Source organism: Coregonus clupeaformis, unplaced genomic scaffold (assembly GCF_020615455.1).
Source record: "Coregonus clupeaformis isolate EN_2021a unplaced genomic scaffold, ASM2061545v1 scaf0078, whole genome shotgun sequence".
NCBI classification, from domain to species: Eukaryota; Metazoa; Chordata; class Actinopteri; order Salmoniformes; family Salmonidae; genus Coregonus; species Coregonus clupeaformis.
The window spans coordinates 342,116-361,586 of record NW_025533533.1 but is presented as its reverse complement, the minus strand read 5'-3'; the positions used below and the strand labels follow the sequence as shown (position 1 = coordinate 361,586).

At 40.7% G+C, this 19,471-nt stretch overlaps 2 protein-coding genes across 2 annotated transcripts in view; one reads left to right on the top strand and one right to left on the bottom strand.

The window, feature by feature from the left end:
• The window catches only part of LOC121557044 (zinc finger protein 271-like), a 145,116-nt gene that overhangs the window by 97,507 nt on the left and 28,138 nt on the right, over window positions 1-19,471 (top strand). The gene's annotated exons all lie outside the window — the stretch shown is intronic.
• On the bottom strand, window positions 7,360-18,773 carry LOC121557045 (gastrula zinc finger protein XlCGF17.1-like). The gene is made up of 2 exons (XM_041870929.2): window positions 18,737-18,773; window positions 7,360-8,301 (listed from the first exon to the last, which is right to left on the bottom strand). The coding sequence occupies exons 1-2, from the start codon at window positions 18,768-18,770 to the stop codon at window positions 7,424-7,426; spliced, it is 912 nt and encodes a 303-aa protein (XP_041726863.1). The 5' UTR covers window positions 18,771-18,773; the 3' UTR covers window positions 7,360-7,423.

Genomic DNA, 19,471 nt, shown 5'->3' with positions numbered 1-19,471 from the left:
AATAGACTATATGATGTGGTATCAGACATCAGTTGGTTGTAATAATAATAGACTATATGATGTGGTATCAGACATCAGTTGGTTGTAATAATAATAGACTATATAATGTGGTATCAGACATCAGTTGGTTGTAATAATAATAGACTATATGTGGGGTATCAGACATCAGTTGGTTGTAATAATAATAGACTATATGATGTGGTATCAGACATCAGTTGGTTGTAATAATAATAGACTATATGATGTGGTATCAGACATCAGTTGGTTGTAATAATAATAGACTATATGATGTGGTATCAGACATCAGTTGGTTGTAATAATAATAGACTATATAATGTGGTATCAGACATCAGTTGGTTGTAATAATAATAGACTATATGTGGGGTATCAGACATCAGTTGGTTGTAATAATAATAGACTATATGATGTGGTATCAGACATCAGTTGGTTGTAATAATAATAATAGACTATATGATGTGGTATCAGACATCAGTTGGTTGTAATAATAACAATAGACTATATGATGTGGTATCAGACATCAGTTGGTTGTAATAATAATAGACTATATGATGTGGTATCAGACATCAGTTGGTTGTAATAATAATAATAGACTATATGATGTGGTATCAGACATCAGTTGGTTGTAATAATAATAGACTATATGATGTGGTATCAGACATCAGTTGGTTGTAATAATAATAGACTATATGATGTGGTATCAGACATCAGTTGGTTGTAATAATAATAGACTATATGATGTGGTATCATAGATAGGATATTTCAATCAGATCAGTCTGTCTTACAATATAACTGAAAAACTTAGGACCTAATAAAATCATAGATTTTTATAAACAAATATTTTAGAAAAATATATTCAGAGATGTTTAAAAATGGTGAAAGATATAAATGGTAAGCGTTTGATCCATTAACATTTTGTTGGTTGACCCCACTCTGTAGCTTTAACAATTCCTACAGCATAGAACAACATTTTCAAGCGTAGAATACCCTTTTAACACCACACATCAGTTCAACAGCTGCAGAGTTTGTGCCCTTGTTTTTAAGACAGTACTTACTAGTGTTGATCACATCTCCTGTCTCCTCCTCTACTTCTTCTTCTTCTTCTTCCTCCTCCTCCAATGTAACGGTCATCTCCCCCTCCTCCTTTACTCCAAACACTCCATCCACCTCGTTCCCTTCCTCCTCTTTCACTGTAACATCCTCCTCCTCTTTCACTCTATCTTCCTCTTCTTCTTTTACTGTAACGTCTTTCTCTTCTTCTTTCACGGTAACAGCTTCACCCTCTACTTGTTTTTGTATTGTAACATCCTCCTCTTCCTCCCCCTCTTTCACTAGAGCTTCTTTCTCCGTCCAGCAGACCTCCTCTTCCTTAGCAGGAGGAGAGTAGCTTAGTGAGCTCATGGTCGGGGATGTTAGCTAGTTAACTAGTTAGCATCAGCGACTACCCTAGCGCTACTGCTAATTTAACCAGCCAGCTAGATGACTAACTAACAACGTAGGCCTGATTATTACATTAAATGGGGTAACAAGTAGATACGACAGAAGTGGGTTTAAAACACAGCGACTAATATACACCGAAACAGTTTAAACGGCTTTAATGTTTCGGCTATGTTGGCTAGCAAACTACCAAGGTGGCTGACTAGCTGTTATTGTTGTTGAAGCGTCCCGTCCACTAGATTATACGTCACATCGCAGCATCGCCTGAAACAGGCACATCGCCATCTGCTGACTGGAGTGGGTAACGCAGTTGAGGGAAAAGTTATTTCATTATAAAATAACATTATATAGAGACGTACAAAGAGAAGCATGTGTTGATTGATTCGTGCAGATTTTAAAACTGTAGCTCAGTTGGTAGAGCATGGCGCTTGCAACGCCAGGGGTGTGGGTTCGTTTCCCACGGGGTGGGGGCCAGTATGAAAAATGTATGCACTCACTAACTGTAAGTCGCTCTGGATAAGAGCGTCTGCTAAACGACAAAAAAAAAATGCTCCTACATGTAATGTATGCTGCTCAAAAAAATAAAGGGAACACTTAAGCAACACAATGTAACTCCAAGTCAATCACACTTCTGTGAAATCAAACTGTCCACTTAGGAAGCAACACTGATTGACAATAAATGTCACATGCTGTCGTGCAAATGGAATAGACAACAGGTGGAAATTATAGGCAATTAGCAAGACACCCCCAATAAAGAAGTGGTTCTGCAGGTGGTGACCACAGACCACTTCTCAGTTCCTATGCTTCCTGGCTGATGTTTTGGTCATTTTTGAATGCTGGCGGTGCTTTCACTCTAGTGGTAGCATGAGACGGAGTCTACAACCCACACAAGTGGCTCAGGTAGTGCAGCTCATCCAGGATGGCACATCAATGAGAGCTGTGGCAAGAAGGTTTGCTGTGTCTGTCAGCATAGTGTCCAGAGCATGGAGGCGCTACCAGGAGACAGGCCAGTACATCAGGAGACGTGGAGGAGGCCGTAGGAGTGCAACAACCCAGCAGCAGGACCGCTACCTCCGCCTTTGTGCAAGGAGGAGCACTGCCAGAGCCCTGCAAAATGACCTCCAGCAGGCCACAAATGTGCATGTGTCTGCTCAAACGGTCAGAAACAGACTCCATGAGGGTGGTATGAGGGCCCGACATCCACAGGTGGGGGTTGTGCTTACAGCCCAACACCGTGCAGGACGTTTGGCATTTGCCAGAGAACACCAAGATTGGCAAATTCGCCACTGGCGCCCTGTGCTCTTCACAGATGAAAGCAGGTTCACACTGAGCACGTGACAGACGTGACAGAGTCTGGAGACGCCGTTGAGAACGTTCTGCTGCCTGCAACATCCTCCAGCATGACCGGTTTGGCGGTGGGTCAGTCATGGTGTGGGGTGGCATTTCTTTGGGGGGCCGCACAGCCCTCCATGTGCTCGCCAGAGGTAGCCTGACTGCCATTAGGTACCGAGATGAGATCCTCAGACCCCTTGTGAGACCATATGCTGGTGCGGTTGGCCCTGGGTTCCTCCTAATGCAAGACAATGCTAGACCTCATGTGGCTGGAGTGTGTCAGCAGTTCCTGCAAGAGGAAGGCATTGATGCTATGGACTGGCCCGCCCGTTCCCCCAGACCTGAATCCAATTGAGCACATCTGGGACATCATGTCTCGCTCCATCCACCAACGCCACGTTGCACCACAGACTGTCCAGGAGTTGGCGGATGCTTTAGTCCAGGTCTGGGAGGAGATCCCTCAGGAGACCATCCGCCACCTCATCAGGAGCATGCCCAGGCGTTGTAGGGAGGTCATACAGGCACGTGGAGGCCACACACTACTGAGCCTCATTTTGACTTGTTTTAAGGACATTACATCAAAGTTGGATGAGCCTGTAGTGTGGTTTTCCACTTTAATTTTGAGGGTGACTCCAAATCCAGACCTCCATGGGTTGATACATTTGATTTCCATTGATAATTTTTGTGTGATTTTGTTGTCAGCACATTCAACTATGTAAAGAAAAAAGTATTTAATAAGATTATTTCATTCATTCAGATCTAGGATGTGTTGTTTAAGTGTTCCCTTTATTTTTATTTTTTTGAGCAGTGTATATATAATACAATGAATATGAAATTATAAATTCCTTTGATCTATAATATAACTTAATAGAGCCCCACAGTGGAGGTGTCATAGAATGTACCTGGCGCCGACGAGGATGGCTCGCCACCCACCGCTTCCAGGTAAATACCTGGCGCCGACGAGGATGGCACGCCACCCACCGCTTCCAAGTAAACTACTCGCTAATGTTCAGTCTCTGGTTAACAAGCTCGACGAGTTCCGGGTTAAGGATTTCTTTCCAGAGAGACATCAAGGGCCTGTCTCTGGGGGATATTCTGTCGAAATCGGTCCAGCCAGATGGGTTCTCAGTTCATTTTGCAGACAGGAATAAATATCTCTCTGGGAAGCAGAAGGGCGGAGGTCTGTGTTTCATGATTAACGACTCATGGTGTAATTGTAGTAACATACAGGAACTCAAGTCCTTCTGTTCACCCGACCTAGAATACCTCACAATCAAATGCCGACCGTATTATCTCCCAAGATAATTTTCTTTGGTTATAGTCACGGCCATGTATATCCCCCCTCAAGCCGATACCACGACGGCCCTCAAAGAACTTCACTGGACTTTATGCAAAATGGAAACCACATTTCCATTTATTGTAGCTGGGGATTTTAACAAAGCAAATTTGAGGACTAGGCTGCCGAAGTTCTATCAACATATCGACTGTTGTACATGGGCTGCTAAAATCCTCGACCATTATTATTCGAACTTCCAGGATGGTTATAAGGCCCTCCTTTCGGCAAATCTGACCACGACTCCATTTTGCTCCTCCCTTCCTATAGGCAGGAACTCAAACAGGAAGTACCCGTGCGAAGGACTGTTAAACGCTGGTCTGACCAATCGGAATCCACGCTTTCAAGACTGTTTTGATCACGCAGACTGGGATATGTTCCGGGTAGCTTGCGAAAATAGTTTAGACGAATACACTGAAACGGTGACTGAGTTTATCAGGAAGTGTATAGGAGATGTTGTGCCCACTGTGACTATTAAAACCTACCCAAACCAGAAACCGTGGATAGATGGCAGCATTCGCGCAAAACTGAAAGCGCGAACCACCGCATTTAACCATGGAAAGGTGACTGGGAATATGGCAGAATACAATCAGTGTACAGTTGAAGTCGGAAGTTTACATACACTTAGGTTGGAGTCATTAAAACTCGTTTTTCAACCACTCCACACATTTCTTGTTAACAAACTATAATTTTGGCAAGTTGGTTAGGACATCTACTTTGTGCATGACACAAGTAATTTTTCCAACAATTGTTTACAGACAGATTATTTCACTTATAATTCACTGTATCACAATTCCAGTGGGTCAGAAGTGTACATACACTAAGTTGACTGTGCCTTTAAACAGCTTGGAAAAGTTCAGAATATTATGTCATGGCTTTAGAAGCTTCTGATAGGCTAATTGACATCATTTGAGTCAATTGGAGGTGTACCTGTGGATGTATTTCAAGGTCTACCTTCAAACTCAGTGCCTCTTTGCTTGACATCATGGGAAAATCTAAAGAAATCAGCCAAGACCTCAGAAAAAAACTTGTAGACCTCCACAAGTCTGGTTCATCCTTGGGAGCAATTTCCAAACGCCTGAAGGTACCACGTTCATCTGTACAAACAATAGTACGCAAGTATAAACACCATGGGACCACGCAGCCGTCATACCGCTCATGAAGGAGACGCGTTCTGTCTCCTAGACATTTAAATGTACTTTGGTGCAAAAAAGTGCAAATCAATCCCAGAACAACAGCAAAGGACCTTGTGAAGATGCTGGAGGAAACAGGTACAAAAGTATCTATATCCACAGTAAAACCGAGTCCTATATCGACATAATGCATAATTTTGGATGCATTGGAATTTAAGGTACGGAGACTGATAAAGAGCCTGTAGGATTATAGACAAAACTGTTGGGAAATGAATGTTTGACTTTCAAATATTGTGCTTTACATGATTCCCTTTCCCTTTCACGTCTGCCTGCTCGGTGGTGTCTGTACAGTCCTAAATCCAGCCAGCTGAAAACTCAGGACAGCTACCAGACAGCTCTGAGAGGTCCTAAAGCACACAGTTGTCAGTTTCTGTATCACATTGCAATGATAAAACTGGGGGGAACAAAAGCGCAATTTCAGAATGTGGGAGATACATTTCTACAGTCAGAGAGGTGTTGAGGGACTGGTTAGGAAGAACACTTTTACAGTCAGAGAGCTGTTGAGGGACTGGTTAGGAAGAACACTTCTACAGCCAGAGAGGTGTTGAGGGACTGGTTAGGAAGAACACTTTTACAGTCAGAGAGCTGTTGAGGGACTGGTTAGGAAGAACACTTCTACAGCCAGAGAGGTGTTGAGGGACTGGTTAGGAAGAACACTTCTACAGCCAGAGAGGTGTTGAGGGACTGGTTAGGAAGAACACTTCTACAGTCAGAGAGCTGTTGAGGGACTGGTTAGGAAGAACACTTCTACAGCCAGAGAGGTGAGAGGTCACACATGGTTTAGATGGTAAATATTTATGTCCCCTTAGCGGTTCATCAGGTGAGCAAAAGGGAATATGTTCCATCATCTATGTTAATTTACAGTACATTAGTGCAGTACATTAGTGCAAATTGTCCATTGATATTCGTGTAATTTCTCACCCCTTTTGGCTGTATAAAAGTGAATTTCCCCTCAGGCACACACATTTGTTATTTGTTAGTATAAAGGTAATTTGTGTAGAATGTACTTTTCCCCACTCATTCACCCCATCTCTTTACATTGATTATGCATATTCGGTGGCCGGACTGACTGATTGGACAAAACCGAGCATAGATTGGCCGTCGGGCAGTAGTGGAATAAAGACAATAATAATAATAAAGACAATTAGAACTTGAATGTTGTAAAGAAATACTGTGTGTAAATACTGGAATGATGTATGATTGTTAATAAAAACAATTCATAGACCCATGGTTTATACTGCATCCATGTGTAAGCTGCAATTAAGTTGTTTTCAAGTCGTTCTTTTAACCAAAACCAAATTTAAATTGGACGTCAGGGATAGTCTTTGCTAGGTCACACAGTTTTAACCTGTCCGAATCAATAACCAATATCCAGAAACAGTTTGGGATATATTGAAAACCTAAACCTAAAATGCACAAACATGTTCCACAATTTAATCATATTTTTTAAAAACAAGCACCTTATAAACTGCACAATCACCAAAAACGCTGTTGTTTTGACAAGTGGCAATAAATCACTGATATCGATTAGGGGGGGAAATCAGGTTGTACGTGCTGTTGAAACTAACACAACTAAAAAAACACATGGAAACGGGAGATATCTTTTACTTCACTGGTTAGAGGACAACCTGCAGAAGACAGTCAGCTACATTTTGGAGTGATGCATTTACATTTAGGGGTCCCAAAACGAAGAGAAACGCAACATTTATTTGTCATCACTCATATCGATATCACGTTGAAATCAATTGTGCGAGAGGGGGGAGATGAGGTTGCACGTCCTGTTAAAACTAACAGCTCAAAAACCACACGGAATCTGGGAATAATGTGTACATCACTGGTCAGAGGACAATTTGTAGAAAACAGCTAGCTACATTTTGAAGTGTTGCATTTTGATTCAAGTAGGTCACCAATGTGGTAAGTGTAACGCAACACTTTTTTTTGCCTGGATTTTTCCCCTGATGAGGCTAATATCCATATCACGCTGAAATCAATAGAACAGGGGGAAAACGTTTAGGGTTCTACATTGTGACATTATTAATTAAAATACTCCTTCTACAATGTTAAAACATTCTACATTGTGACATTTCATTGATATCATGAAACAACTCCTTCATGTATGTACTTTCTGATGTTTAATCAGAGATCTTTTACCAGCATAACTCTTGCCACATTGATCACAGCTATAAGGTTTCTCTCCTGTGTGAGTTCTCTGGTGTGATATCAGGATGTTTGCCTGAGTAAAACTCTTCCCACATTGATCACAGCTATAAGGTTTCTCTCCTGTGTGTGTTCTCTGGTGTATAGTCAGACAGCTAGATGTAACAAAACTTTTCTCACATTGATCACAGCTATAAGGTTTCTCTCCAGTGTGTGTTCTCTGATGTACCATCAGGTTGCTTGAGTGAGTAAAACTTTTCCCGCATTGATCACAGCTATAAGGTTTCTCTCCTGTGTGTGTTCTCTGGTGGATAGTCATCTGGCTAGATGAAGTAAAATTCTTCCCACATTGATCACAGTTAAAAGGTTTCTCCCCTGTGTGTGTTCTCTGGTGTGTTTTCAGGCTGCTTGGAACATTAAAACTCTTCCCACATTGATCACAGCTATAAGGTTTCTCCCCTGTGTGTATTCTCTGGTGTATAGTCAGACTGGTAGATGTAACAAAACGCTTCCCACATTGATCACAGCTATAAGATTTCTCTCCTGTGTGTGTTTTCTGGTGTGTTTTCAGGCTGCTTGGAACACTAAAACTCTTCCCACATTGATCACAGCTATTAGGCTTCTCTCCTGTATGGATTCTCTGATGTCTTTTGAGGTCTGCTAACGAGGTTAATCTCTTCCCGCAGTCAGAGCAGTGGTCAGATTTCTTCCCTGTGGGTTTCCGCTGGTGTTTCTTGGGGTGTTCTGATGTGGAGAGACTCTTCTCTGCCTCCTCAGCTTTATGATGTTGTTTAGGCTCCCCAGAGGATCCACAATAGTCACGTCTCTCTCCTGTGTGTGAACGACAAAGTCAGACAGATTGTTAAAGGCCCACAACAGCAGAAATCCATTGTTTATTTTAACTACATTTACATTTAAGTCATTTAGCAGACGCTCTTATCCAGAGCGACTTACAGGAGCAATTAGGGTTAAGTGCCTTGCTTAAGGGCACATCGACAGATTTTTCACCTAGTCGGCTCGGGGATTAGAACCAGCGACCTTTCGGTTACTGGCACAATGCTCTTACCCACTAAGCTACCTGCCGACCCAAAAGGTAATGTCCATGATGTTGTGTACAAACATATTTAACAATTGTCTTAATAAGACAGTGAAGTGATCAACAACAGCCATATTGTCTTTTTTTTCACATTAGTAGTAAAGTGGAAGATTTTAGGCTAGAAATAAGTTATTACAGTTGCTGAAACCCTAAGCAGTGTGCCAGACGACGACGCGTTTTGAAAAATTGCAGCACGAGGGTGAATTTGGTTGCAGAAACCCGTCCCTGCTAATGCAGAAACCGCTAGTTATGGATGTAGTATATCTGAACTCCTCCATGCTAATAACCGCTAGTTATGGATGTAGTACATCTGAACTCCTCCATGCTAATAACCTCTAGTTATGGATGTAGTATATCTGAACTCCTCCATGCTAATAACCGCTAGTTATGGATGTAGTATATCTGAACTCCTCCATGCTAATAACCTCTAGTTATGGATGTAGTATATCTGAACTCCTCCATGCTAATAACCTCTAGTTATGGATGTAGTATATCTGAACTCCTCCATGCTAATAACCTCTAGTTATGGATGTAGTATATCTGAACTCCTCCATGCTAATAACCTCTAGTTATGGATGTAGTATATCTGAACTCCTCCATGCTAATAACCTCTAGTTATGGATGTAGTATATCTGAACTCCTCCATGCTAATAACCTCTAGTTATGGATGTAGTGTATCTGAACTCCTCCATGCTAATAACCTCTAGTTATGGATGTAGTGTATCTGAACTCCTCCATGCTAATAACCTCTAGTTATGGATGTAGTATATCTGAACTCCTCCATGCTAATAACCTCTAGTTATGGATGTAGTGTATCTGAACTCCTCCATGCTAATAACCTCTAGTTATGGATGTAGTGTATCTGAACTCCTCCATGCTAATAACCTCTAGTTATGGATGTAGTATATCTGAACTCCTCCATGCTAATAACCTCTAGTTATGGATGTAGTATATCTGAACTCCTCCATGCTAATAACCTCTAGTTATGGATGTAGTGTATCTGAACTCCTCCATGCTAATAACCTCTAGTTATGGATGTAGTATATCTGAACTCCTCCATGCTAATAACCTCTAGTTATGGATGTAGTATATCTGAACTCCTCCATGCTAATAACCTCTAGTTATGGATGTAGTATATCTGAACTCCTCCATGCTAATAACCTCTAGTTATGGATGTAGTATATCTGAACTCCTCCATGCTAATAACCTCTAGTTATGGATGTAGTATATCTGAACTCCTCCATGCTAATAACCTCTAGTTATGGATGTAGTATATCTGCATGGAGCAACAATGGTGAGCGAAGATTTTAGTTTTTCACAACGTATTCTGAATATTACAGCGCACTATCAGTGGAAGATCAGGAGTGCTACTCAAGGAAACTCACATTAAGCTCTGTGTCGCTATTCACTAATTCACCACCGTGGGGGAAAACTCAGGGGAGTTCTCAGAGGCTGCCAGCAACAATAGCCTCCATTTACAGGTTGCTTATGACTGCATTTCCCACTACTTTTGGATTATAATTGATAAGACTCGTTTGAATGTCCTGCTTAATATAATGTTTGTGGCATCGTCTCAAATCAACTGCTTTATACTTAAACACTTCAACTTCAACTGTTAAAATGCTCTTTGGCTAGCTTTGCTACCAGCCTGTTAATGAGCGTTAGCATTCAAGCTAACAAGTGCTGCATCCAAAATAGGTATTTTACAACTATCACAACCAAAATATTATCTTAGCGACTGTTCAAGCAATAATTAAAACAAATATTTTAAGCCCATGATAACCCCAAAAAGTGTTTTTATTTAGAAGTAATAACCTGCTAAATCTAGGATGTTGAATGGTCCCAGATGATGAACAGCAGTTTATTTAGAAGTAATAACCTGGTAAATCTAGGATGTTGAATGGTCCCAGATGATGAACAGCAGTTTATTTAGAAGTAATAACCTGGTAAATCTAGGATGTTGAATGGTCCCAGATGATGAACAGCAGTTTATTTAGAAGTAATAACCTGGTAAATCTAGGATGTTGAATGGTCCCAGATGATGAACAGCAGTTTATTTAGAAGTAATAACCTGGTAAATCTAGGATGTTGAATGGTCCCAGATGATGAACAGCAGTTTATTTAGAAGTAATAACCAGGTAAATCTAGGATGTTGAATGGTCCCAGATGGTGAACAGCAGTTTATTGTTTAGAAGTAATAACCTGGTAAATCTAGGATGTTGAATGGTCCCAGATGATGAACAGCAGTTTATTTAGAAGTAATAACCTGGTAAATCTAGGATGTTGAATGGTCCCAGATGATGAACAGCAGTTTATTTAGAAGTAATAACCTGGTAAATCTAGGATGTTGAATGGTCCCAGATGATGAACAGCAGTTTATTTAGAAGTAATAACCTGGTAAATCTAGGATGTTGAATGGTCCCAGATGGTGAACAGCAGTTTATTTAGAAGTAATAACCTGGTAAATCTAGGATGTTGAATGGTCCCAGATGATGAACAGCAGTTTATTTAGAAGTAATAACCTGGTAAATCTAGGATGTTGAATGGTCCCAGATGGTGAACAGCAGTTTATTTAGAAGTAATAACCTGGTAAATCTAGGATGTTGAATGGTCCCAGATGATGAACAGCAGTTTATTTAGAAGTAATAACCTGGTAAATCTAGGATGTTGAATGGTCCCAGATGATGAACAGCAGTTTATTTAGAAGTAATAACCTGGTAAATCTAGGATGTTGAATGGTCCCAGATGATGAACAGCAGTTTATTTAGAAGTAATAACCTGGTAAATCTAGGATGTTGAATGGTCCCAGATGGTGAACAGCAGTTTATTTAGAAGTAATAACCTGGTAAATCTAGGATGTTGAATGGTCCCAGATGATGAACAGCAGTTTATTTAGAAGTAATAACCTGGTAAATCTAGGATGTTGAATGGTCCCAGATGATGAACAGCAGTTTATTTAGAAGTAATAACCTGGTAAATCTAGGATGTTGAATGGTCCCAGATGATGAACAGCAGTTTATTTAGAAGTAATAACCTGGTAAATCTAGGATGTTGAATGGTCCCAGATGATGAACAGCAGTTTATTTAGAAGTAATAACCTGGTAAATCTAGGATGTTGAATGGTCCCAGATGGTGAACAGCAGTTTATTTAGAAGTAATAACCTGGTAAATCTAGGATGTTGAATGGTCCCAGATGATGAACAGCAGTTTATTTAGAAGTAATAACCTGGTAAATCTAGGATGTTGAATGGTCCCAGATGGTGAACAGCAGTTTATTTAGAAGTAATAACCTGGTAAATCTAGGATGTTGAATGGTCCCAGATGATGAACAGCAGTTTATTTAGAAGTAATAACCTGGTAAATCTAGGATGTTGAATGGTCCCAGATGATGAACAGCAGTTTATTTAGAAGTAATAACCTGGTAAATCTAGGATGTTGAATGGTCCCAGATGATGAACAGCAGTTTATTTAGAAGTAATAACCTGGTAAATCTAGGATGTTGAATGGTCCCAGATGGTGAACAGCAGTTTATTTAGAAGTAATAACCTGGTAAATCTAGGATGTTGAATGGTCCCAGATGATGAACAGCAGTTTATTTAGAAGTAATAACCTGGTAAATCTAGGATGTTGAATGGTCCCAGATGATGAACAGCAGTTTATTTAGAAGTAATAACCTGGTAAATCTAGGATGTTGAATGGTCCCAGATGGTGAACAGCAGTTTATTTAGAAGTAATAACCTGGTAAATCTAGGATGTTGAATGGTCCCAGATGATGAACAGCAGTTTATTTAGAAGTAATAACCTGGTAAATCTAGGATGTTGAATGGTCCCAGATGGTGAACAGCAGTTTATTTAGAAGTAATAACCTGGTAAATCTAGGATGTTGAATGGTCCCAGATGATGAACAGCAGTTTATTTAGAAGTAATAACCTGGTAAATCTAGGATGTTGAATGGTCCCAGATGATGAACAGCAGTTTATTTAGAAGTAATAACCTGGTAAATCTAGGATGTTGAATGGTCCCAGATGATGAACAGCAGTTTATTTAGAAGTAATAACCTGGTAAATCTAGGATGTTGAATGGTCCCAGATGGTGAACAGCAGTTTATTTAGAAGTAATAACCTGGTAAATCTAGGATGTTGAATGGTCCCAGATGATGAACAGCAGTTTATTTAGAAGTAATAACCTGGTAAATCTAGGATGTTGAATGGTCCCAGATGATGAACAGCAGTTTATTTAGAAGTAATAACCTGGTAAATCTAGGATGTTGAATGGTCCCAGATGATGAACAGCAGTTTATTTAGAAGTAATAACCTGGTAAATCTAGGATGTTGAATGGTCCCAGATGATGAACAGATACTTATTTTCCACCATAATTTGCAAATAAATTCATTAAAAAATCCTACAATGTGATTTTCTGGATTTTTTTTTCTCATTTTGTCTGTCATAGTTGACGTGTACCTATGATGAAAATTACAGGCCTCTCTCATCTTTTTAAGTGGGAGAACTTGCACAATTGGTGGCTGACTAAATACTTTGCCCCCCCCACTGTATATAGCTAGCTAGCTAGACAGTTGCATACTGGTACCGTTATAGCTTGCCATTGTTTACAGAAGTCTTCTAAGTCCCTATAGCAACAAGCCATTGTTTACAGAAGTATTCTAAGTCCCTATAGCAACAAGCCATTGTTTACAGAAGTCTTCTAAGTCCCTATAGCAACAAGCCATTGTTTACAGAAGTCTTCTAAGTCCCTATAGCAACAAGCCATTGTTTCCAGAAGTCTTCTAAGTCCCTATAGCAACAAGCCATTGTTTACAGAAGTCTTCTAAGTCCCTATTGCAACAAGCCATTGTTTACAGAAGTCTTCTAAGTCCCTATAGCAACAAGCCATTGTTTCCAGAAGTCTTCTAAGTCCCTATAGCAACAAGCCATTGTTTACAGAAGTCTTCTAAGTCCCTATAGCAACAAGCCATTGTTTACAGAAGTCTTCTAAGTCCCTATAGCAACAAGCCATTGTTTACAGAAGTCTTCTAAGTCCCTATAGCAACAAGCCATTGTTTACAGAAGTATTCTAAGTCCCTATAGCAACAAGCCATTGTTTACAGAAGTCTTCTAAGTCCCTATAGCAACAAGCCATTGTTTACAGAAGTCTTCTAAGTCCCTATAGCAACAAGCCATTGTTTACAGAAGTCTTCTAAGTCCCTATAGCAACAAGCCATTGTTTACAGAAGTATTCTAAGTCCCTATTGCAACAAGCCATTGTTTACAGAAGTCTTCTAAGTCCCTATAGCAACAAGCCATTGTTTCCAGAAGTCTTCTAAGTCCCTATAGCAACAAGCCATTGTTTACAGAAGTCTTCTAAGTCCCTATAGCAACAAGCCATTGTTTACAGAAGTATTCTAAGTCCCTATAGCAACAAGCCATTGTTTACAGAAGTCTTCTAAGTCCCTATAGCAACAAGCCATTGTTTACAGAAGTCTTCTAAGTCCCTATAGCAACAAGCCATTGTTTCCAGAAGTCTTCTAAGTCCCTATAGCAACAAGCCATTGTTTACAGAAGTCTTCTAAGTCCCTATAGCAACAAGCCATTGTTTCCAGAAGTCTTCTAAGTCCCTATAGCAACAAGCCATTGTTTCCAGAAGTCTTCTAAGTCCCTATAGCAACAAGCCATTGTTTCCCCCACTGTATCTTTAAAAGGAAGAGCCCTAATAACAGGGTATCTCCTGACTAACATACGCCGCTCTATCTTTCAATCCTGATGGTAAATTAAGCAAAGAGATAGACCAGATGCTTTTCAACTTTCTGTGGAGAAACCGTACCCATTATATTAGGAAAACTGTTGTAATTAAACATTTAGGAGTATGGTGGGCTGAATTTCCTGGACTTTACCACCTTAAATAATACTTTTAAGATCAATTGGATAAAATAATTCCCAAGAAGAAGTGGAACTTTATTCCTCATCATGTCTTCTCTACTTTTGGTGGCCTTCACTTCATGTTGGTTTGTAATTATAATATTGACAAAGTTCCAGTGAAACTCTCTGCTTTTCATCGGCAGGTTTTCTTGTCATGGTCCGTAATTTATCAGCATCATTTTTCTCCACACAGATATTATATATGGAATAATCGGGACATATTGAATAAAAATACTTCTTTGTTTTTAGAATATTGGTTCCGAAATAATATCCTATTGGTGAGCAAACTTGTACATGCCGAGGGTCTTTTACTTAATTATAAGGAATTCTTATCACTTAACAAGATCCCTGTAACACCTAAAGATCCCTGTAACACCTAAAGATCCCTGTAACACCTATAGATCCCTGTAACACCTATAGATCCCTGTAACACCTATAGATCCCTGTAACACCTATAGATCCCTGTAACACCTATAGATCCCTGTAACACCTATAGATCCCTGTAACACCTATAGATCCCTGTAACACCTATAGATCCCTGTAACACCTAAAGATCCCTGTAACACCTAAAGATCCCTATAGATCCCTGTAACACCTATAGATCCCTGTAACACCTATAGATCCCTGTAACACCTATAGATCCCTGTAACACCTATAGATCCCTGTAACACCTAAAGATCCCTGTAACACCTAAAGATCCCTGTAACACCTATAGATCCCTGTAACACCTAAAGATCCCTGTAATCCCTATAGATCCCTGTAACACCTATAGATCCCTGTAACACCTAAAGATCCCTGTAACACCTAAAGATCCCTGTAACACCTAAAGATCCCTGTAACACCTAAAGATCCCTGTAACACCTAAAGATCCCTGTAACCCTGTAACACCTATAGATCCCTGTAACACCTAAAGATCCCTGTAACACCTAAAGATCCCTGTAACACCTAAAGATCCCTGTAACACCTATAGATCCCTGTAACACCTAAAGATCCCTGTAACACCTAAAGATCCCTGTAACACCTAAAGATCCCTGTAACACCTATAGATCCCTGTAACACCTATAGATCCCTGTAACACCTATAGATCCCTGTAACACCTATAGATCCCTGTAACACCTATAGATCCCTGTACCACCTAAAGATCCCTGTAACACCTATAGATCCCTGTAACACCTATAGATCCCTGTAACACCTAAAGATCCCTGTAACACCTAAAGATCCCTGTAACACCTAAAGATCCCTGTAACACCTAAAGATCCCTGTAACACCTATAGATCCCTGTAACACCTATAGATCCCTGTAACACCTATAGATCCCTGTAACACCTATAGATCCCTGTAACACCTATAGATCCCTGTAACACCAATTGTTTTAGATGCCATTCCCTCAGGTGTTGCTTTATTATTCAGGAACGTGTCGAGACCTGAACCTCAGGACATACAGTCACCCAAGCCATAGACTGTTCACTCTGCTAGAGTCCGGAAAACGGTACCGGAGCATGGGCTCTAGGATCAACAGGCTGCGAGACAGCTTCTACCGCCAAGCCATAAGACTGCTAAATAGCCAGACTGCTAAATAGTCAATGAATGGTACCCGAACTATCTATCATGCACTGACCCTACGCACAATCACTAGACTAATAGTGGCGGCTCCTCAGAGGAGGAAGGGGAGGACCATCCTCCTCAGTGGATTCCATAAAAACATAAATAGTGAAACGATAAAAAAGTTATCCTTTTTAGATAAAACTATACTAAATAAAGTGGGGAGAACAAGTATTTGATACACTGCCGATTTTGCAGGTTTTCCTACTTACAAAGCATGTAGAGGTCTGTATTTTGTATCATAGGTACCCTTCAACTGTGAGAGACGGAATCTAAAACAAAAATCCAGAAAATCACATTGTATGATTTTTAAGTAATTAATTTGTATTTTATTGCATGACATAAGTATTTGATCACCTACCAACCAGTAAGAATTCCGGCTCTCACAGACCTGTTAGTTTTTATTTAAGAAGCCCTCCTGTTCTCCACTCATTACCTGTATTAACTGCACCTGTTTGAACTCGTTACCTGTATAAAATACACCTGTCCACACACTCAATCAAACAGACTCCAACCTCTCCACAATGGCCAAGACCAGAGAGCTATGTAAGGACATCAGGGATAAAATGGTGGACCTGCACAAGGCTGGGATGGGCTACAGGACAATAGGCAAGCAGCTTGGTGAGAAGACAACAACAGTTGGCGCAATTATTAGAAAATGGAAGAAGTTCAAGATGACGGTCAATCACCCTCGGTCTGGGGCTCCATGCAAGATCTCACCTCGTGGGGCATCAATGATCATGAGGAAGGTGAGGGATCAGCCCAGAACTACACGGCATGACCTGGTCAATGACCTGAAGAGAGCTGGGACCACAGTCTCAAAGAAAACCATTAGTAACACACTACGCCGTCATGGATTAAAATCCTGCAGCGCACGCAAGGTCCCCCTGCTCAAGCCAGCGCATGTCCAGGCCCGTCTGAAGTTTGCCAATGACCATCTGGATGATCCAGAGGAGGAATGGGAGAAGGTCATGTGGTCTAATGAGACAAAAATAGAGCTTTTTGGTCTAAACTCCACTCGCCGTGTTTGGAGGAAGAAGAAGGATGAGTACAACCCCAAGAACACCATCCCAACCGTGAAGCATGGAGGTGGAAACATCATTCTTTGGGGATGCTTTTCTGTAAAGGGGACAGGACGACTGCACCGTATTGAGGGGAGGATGGATGGGGCCATGTATCGCGAGATCTTGGCCAGCAACCTCCTTCCCTCAGTAAGAGCAAACAAGAAATAAGACAAAAAAACAGAACTTGAGCGTGCATAACTATTCACCCCCCCCAAAGTCAATACTTTGTAGAGCCACCTTTTGCAGCAATTACAGCTACAAGTCTCTTGGGGTATGTCTCTATAAACTTGGCACATCTAGCCACTGGGATTTTTTCAAATTCTTCAAGGCAAAACTGCTCCTTCAGCACTCTTCAGTAAGACCATTCTACTGCCAATGTTTGTCTATGGAGATTGCATGGTGGTGTGCTCGATTTCATACACCTGTCAGCAACGGTTGTGGCTGAAATAGCTGAATCCACTAATTTGATGGGGTGTCCACATACTTTTGTATATATTGTGTATTTGCGACTGCTCGACTAAAAAAATCTCGGTCGACAAAAACAGCCTATCGACCAAACAATCGACCAGTCGACTAGGGCCAGCCCTAAAAAAAAGTGCAAGAAATTGGCTGAATATTATACAATGACTTATCATCAGCTCCAACAATTTGACCCCCACAGGAAATCCTCACTGGCAGTTATAGAAAGACCCATATACTGTATAGCCATTGATTCATTAAGAATATAACTTTTAAATGCCTCAAATATTTCAACTGTCTTACCCCATCAGAAACCAAAACATAAGCTTGTACAACGCCACTGTTTGTAAACAAACACTGTATAACCTCAATCTGGTTAAAACTGTGATTTTGACCTTATGGATGGCCAGTCCTTGTATTCATAGTGTAGTGAATTCCAGGGGGTAGCCCTGAGCTGGACTCAAACCTGGGTCCAGAGACTGTCAAGCCAACACCTTATAACTGTTATACCAAGATGTCTGAACTTCTTGATGAGGTCGCTAGGTTTTGGGTTAAGGTTGCTACTATAGCTTTCTCTATGAATTTGAGAGTGGTTACATTTCTCCAGCCCCCATCCCTCAGCTGTTTACCAAACCAAGTCTAAGAGCAGCCATTTTGTTTCTCTTTAAATCCTAGGTCGTCCCTTTAAAAAAGCCACACATCAATCAATCAACCAATCTGCAGTTCAAACAATAACAAAGCTGTCATTCTGCCACTGTTTTGGTAATAATATGAGGATGGGGCTGGAAAAATGTAACTACTCTCACATTCATAGACAGACCTATGGATCCAAGGACTGACCATCCATGATTTCAACATTATAGTTTTAACCATGTTGAGGCTATACAGTGTTGGTTTACATTTACATTGTTTCTAAACATTGGAGTAAAAAAAGCTTATTTTGGGATCTGATGGGGTAAGACAGTTGAACTAAGCTCATGAGGCATGTGTTATATTCTTCAAGAATCAATGGATATATATAAATAATTTAAAAGTCCAAATATGGATGTAGCAACTGCAGATTCCCCCTTTAACACCACACATCAGTTCAACAACTGCAGAGTTTGTGCCTCTGTTTTTAAGACAGTACTTACTAGTGTTAATCAGGGCTCGGTTTCTCAAAACCATCTTACTGCTTAGTTCATCATTAGAACCATTGGATGCCTTAAGATGCCTTTGGGAAACCGGAACCAGATATTCAGTTTCCTCCTCTTCATCCTCCTCCTCCTTTTTCGATGCGACAGTCATCTCCTCCTCCTCCTCTTTCACTCCAAAAACTGCATCCTCCTCCTCCTCTTTCACTCTGAACGCGTCTTCCTCTTCTTTCACTGTAACGTCTTTCTCTTCTTCTTTCACGGTAACAGCCCCACCCTCTACTTGTTTTTGTATTGTATCATTCTCCTCTTCCTTCTCCTCTTTCACGACAATGTTCAGCCACAGACCCTCTTTCTCTGCCCAGCAGACCTCCTCTTCTTTAGCAGGAGGAGAGTAGCTTAGTGAGCTCATGGTCGGGGATGTTAGCTAGCTAGGCTAGTGCTAACTTAACCAGCCAGCTAGCTGACCAATAACAACAACACCGTAAATATGAAATTAAATGGAATAACTAACTAGACGACAGAAGTGGGTTTAAAACACAGTGGCTAATATACACCGAAAGCGTCTAGAGCTTGAATCTTTCGGCTGTTGGCTAACAAGCTACGGAGGTGGTTGACTGTTGCCTCCCGTCCACTAGATTATACGTCACGCTTTAAGCATTGCCTGAAAGACACACATCGCCATCTGCTGACTGGAGTGGGTATCGCAGTTGAGGAAAATATTTTATTTTCAAA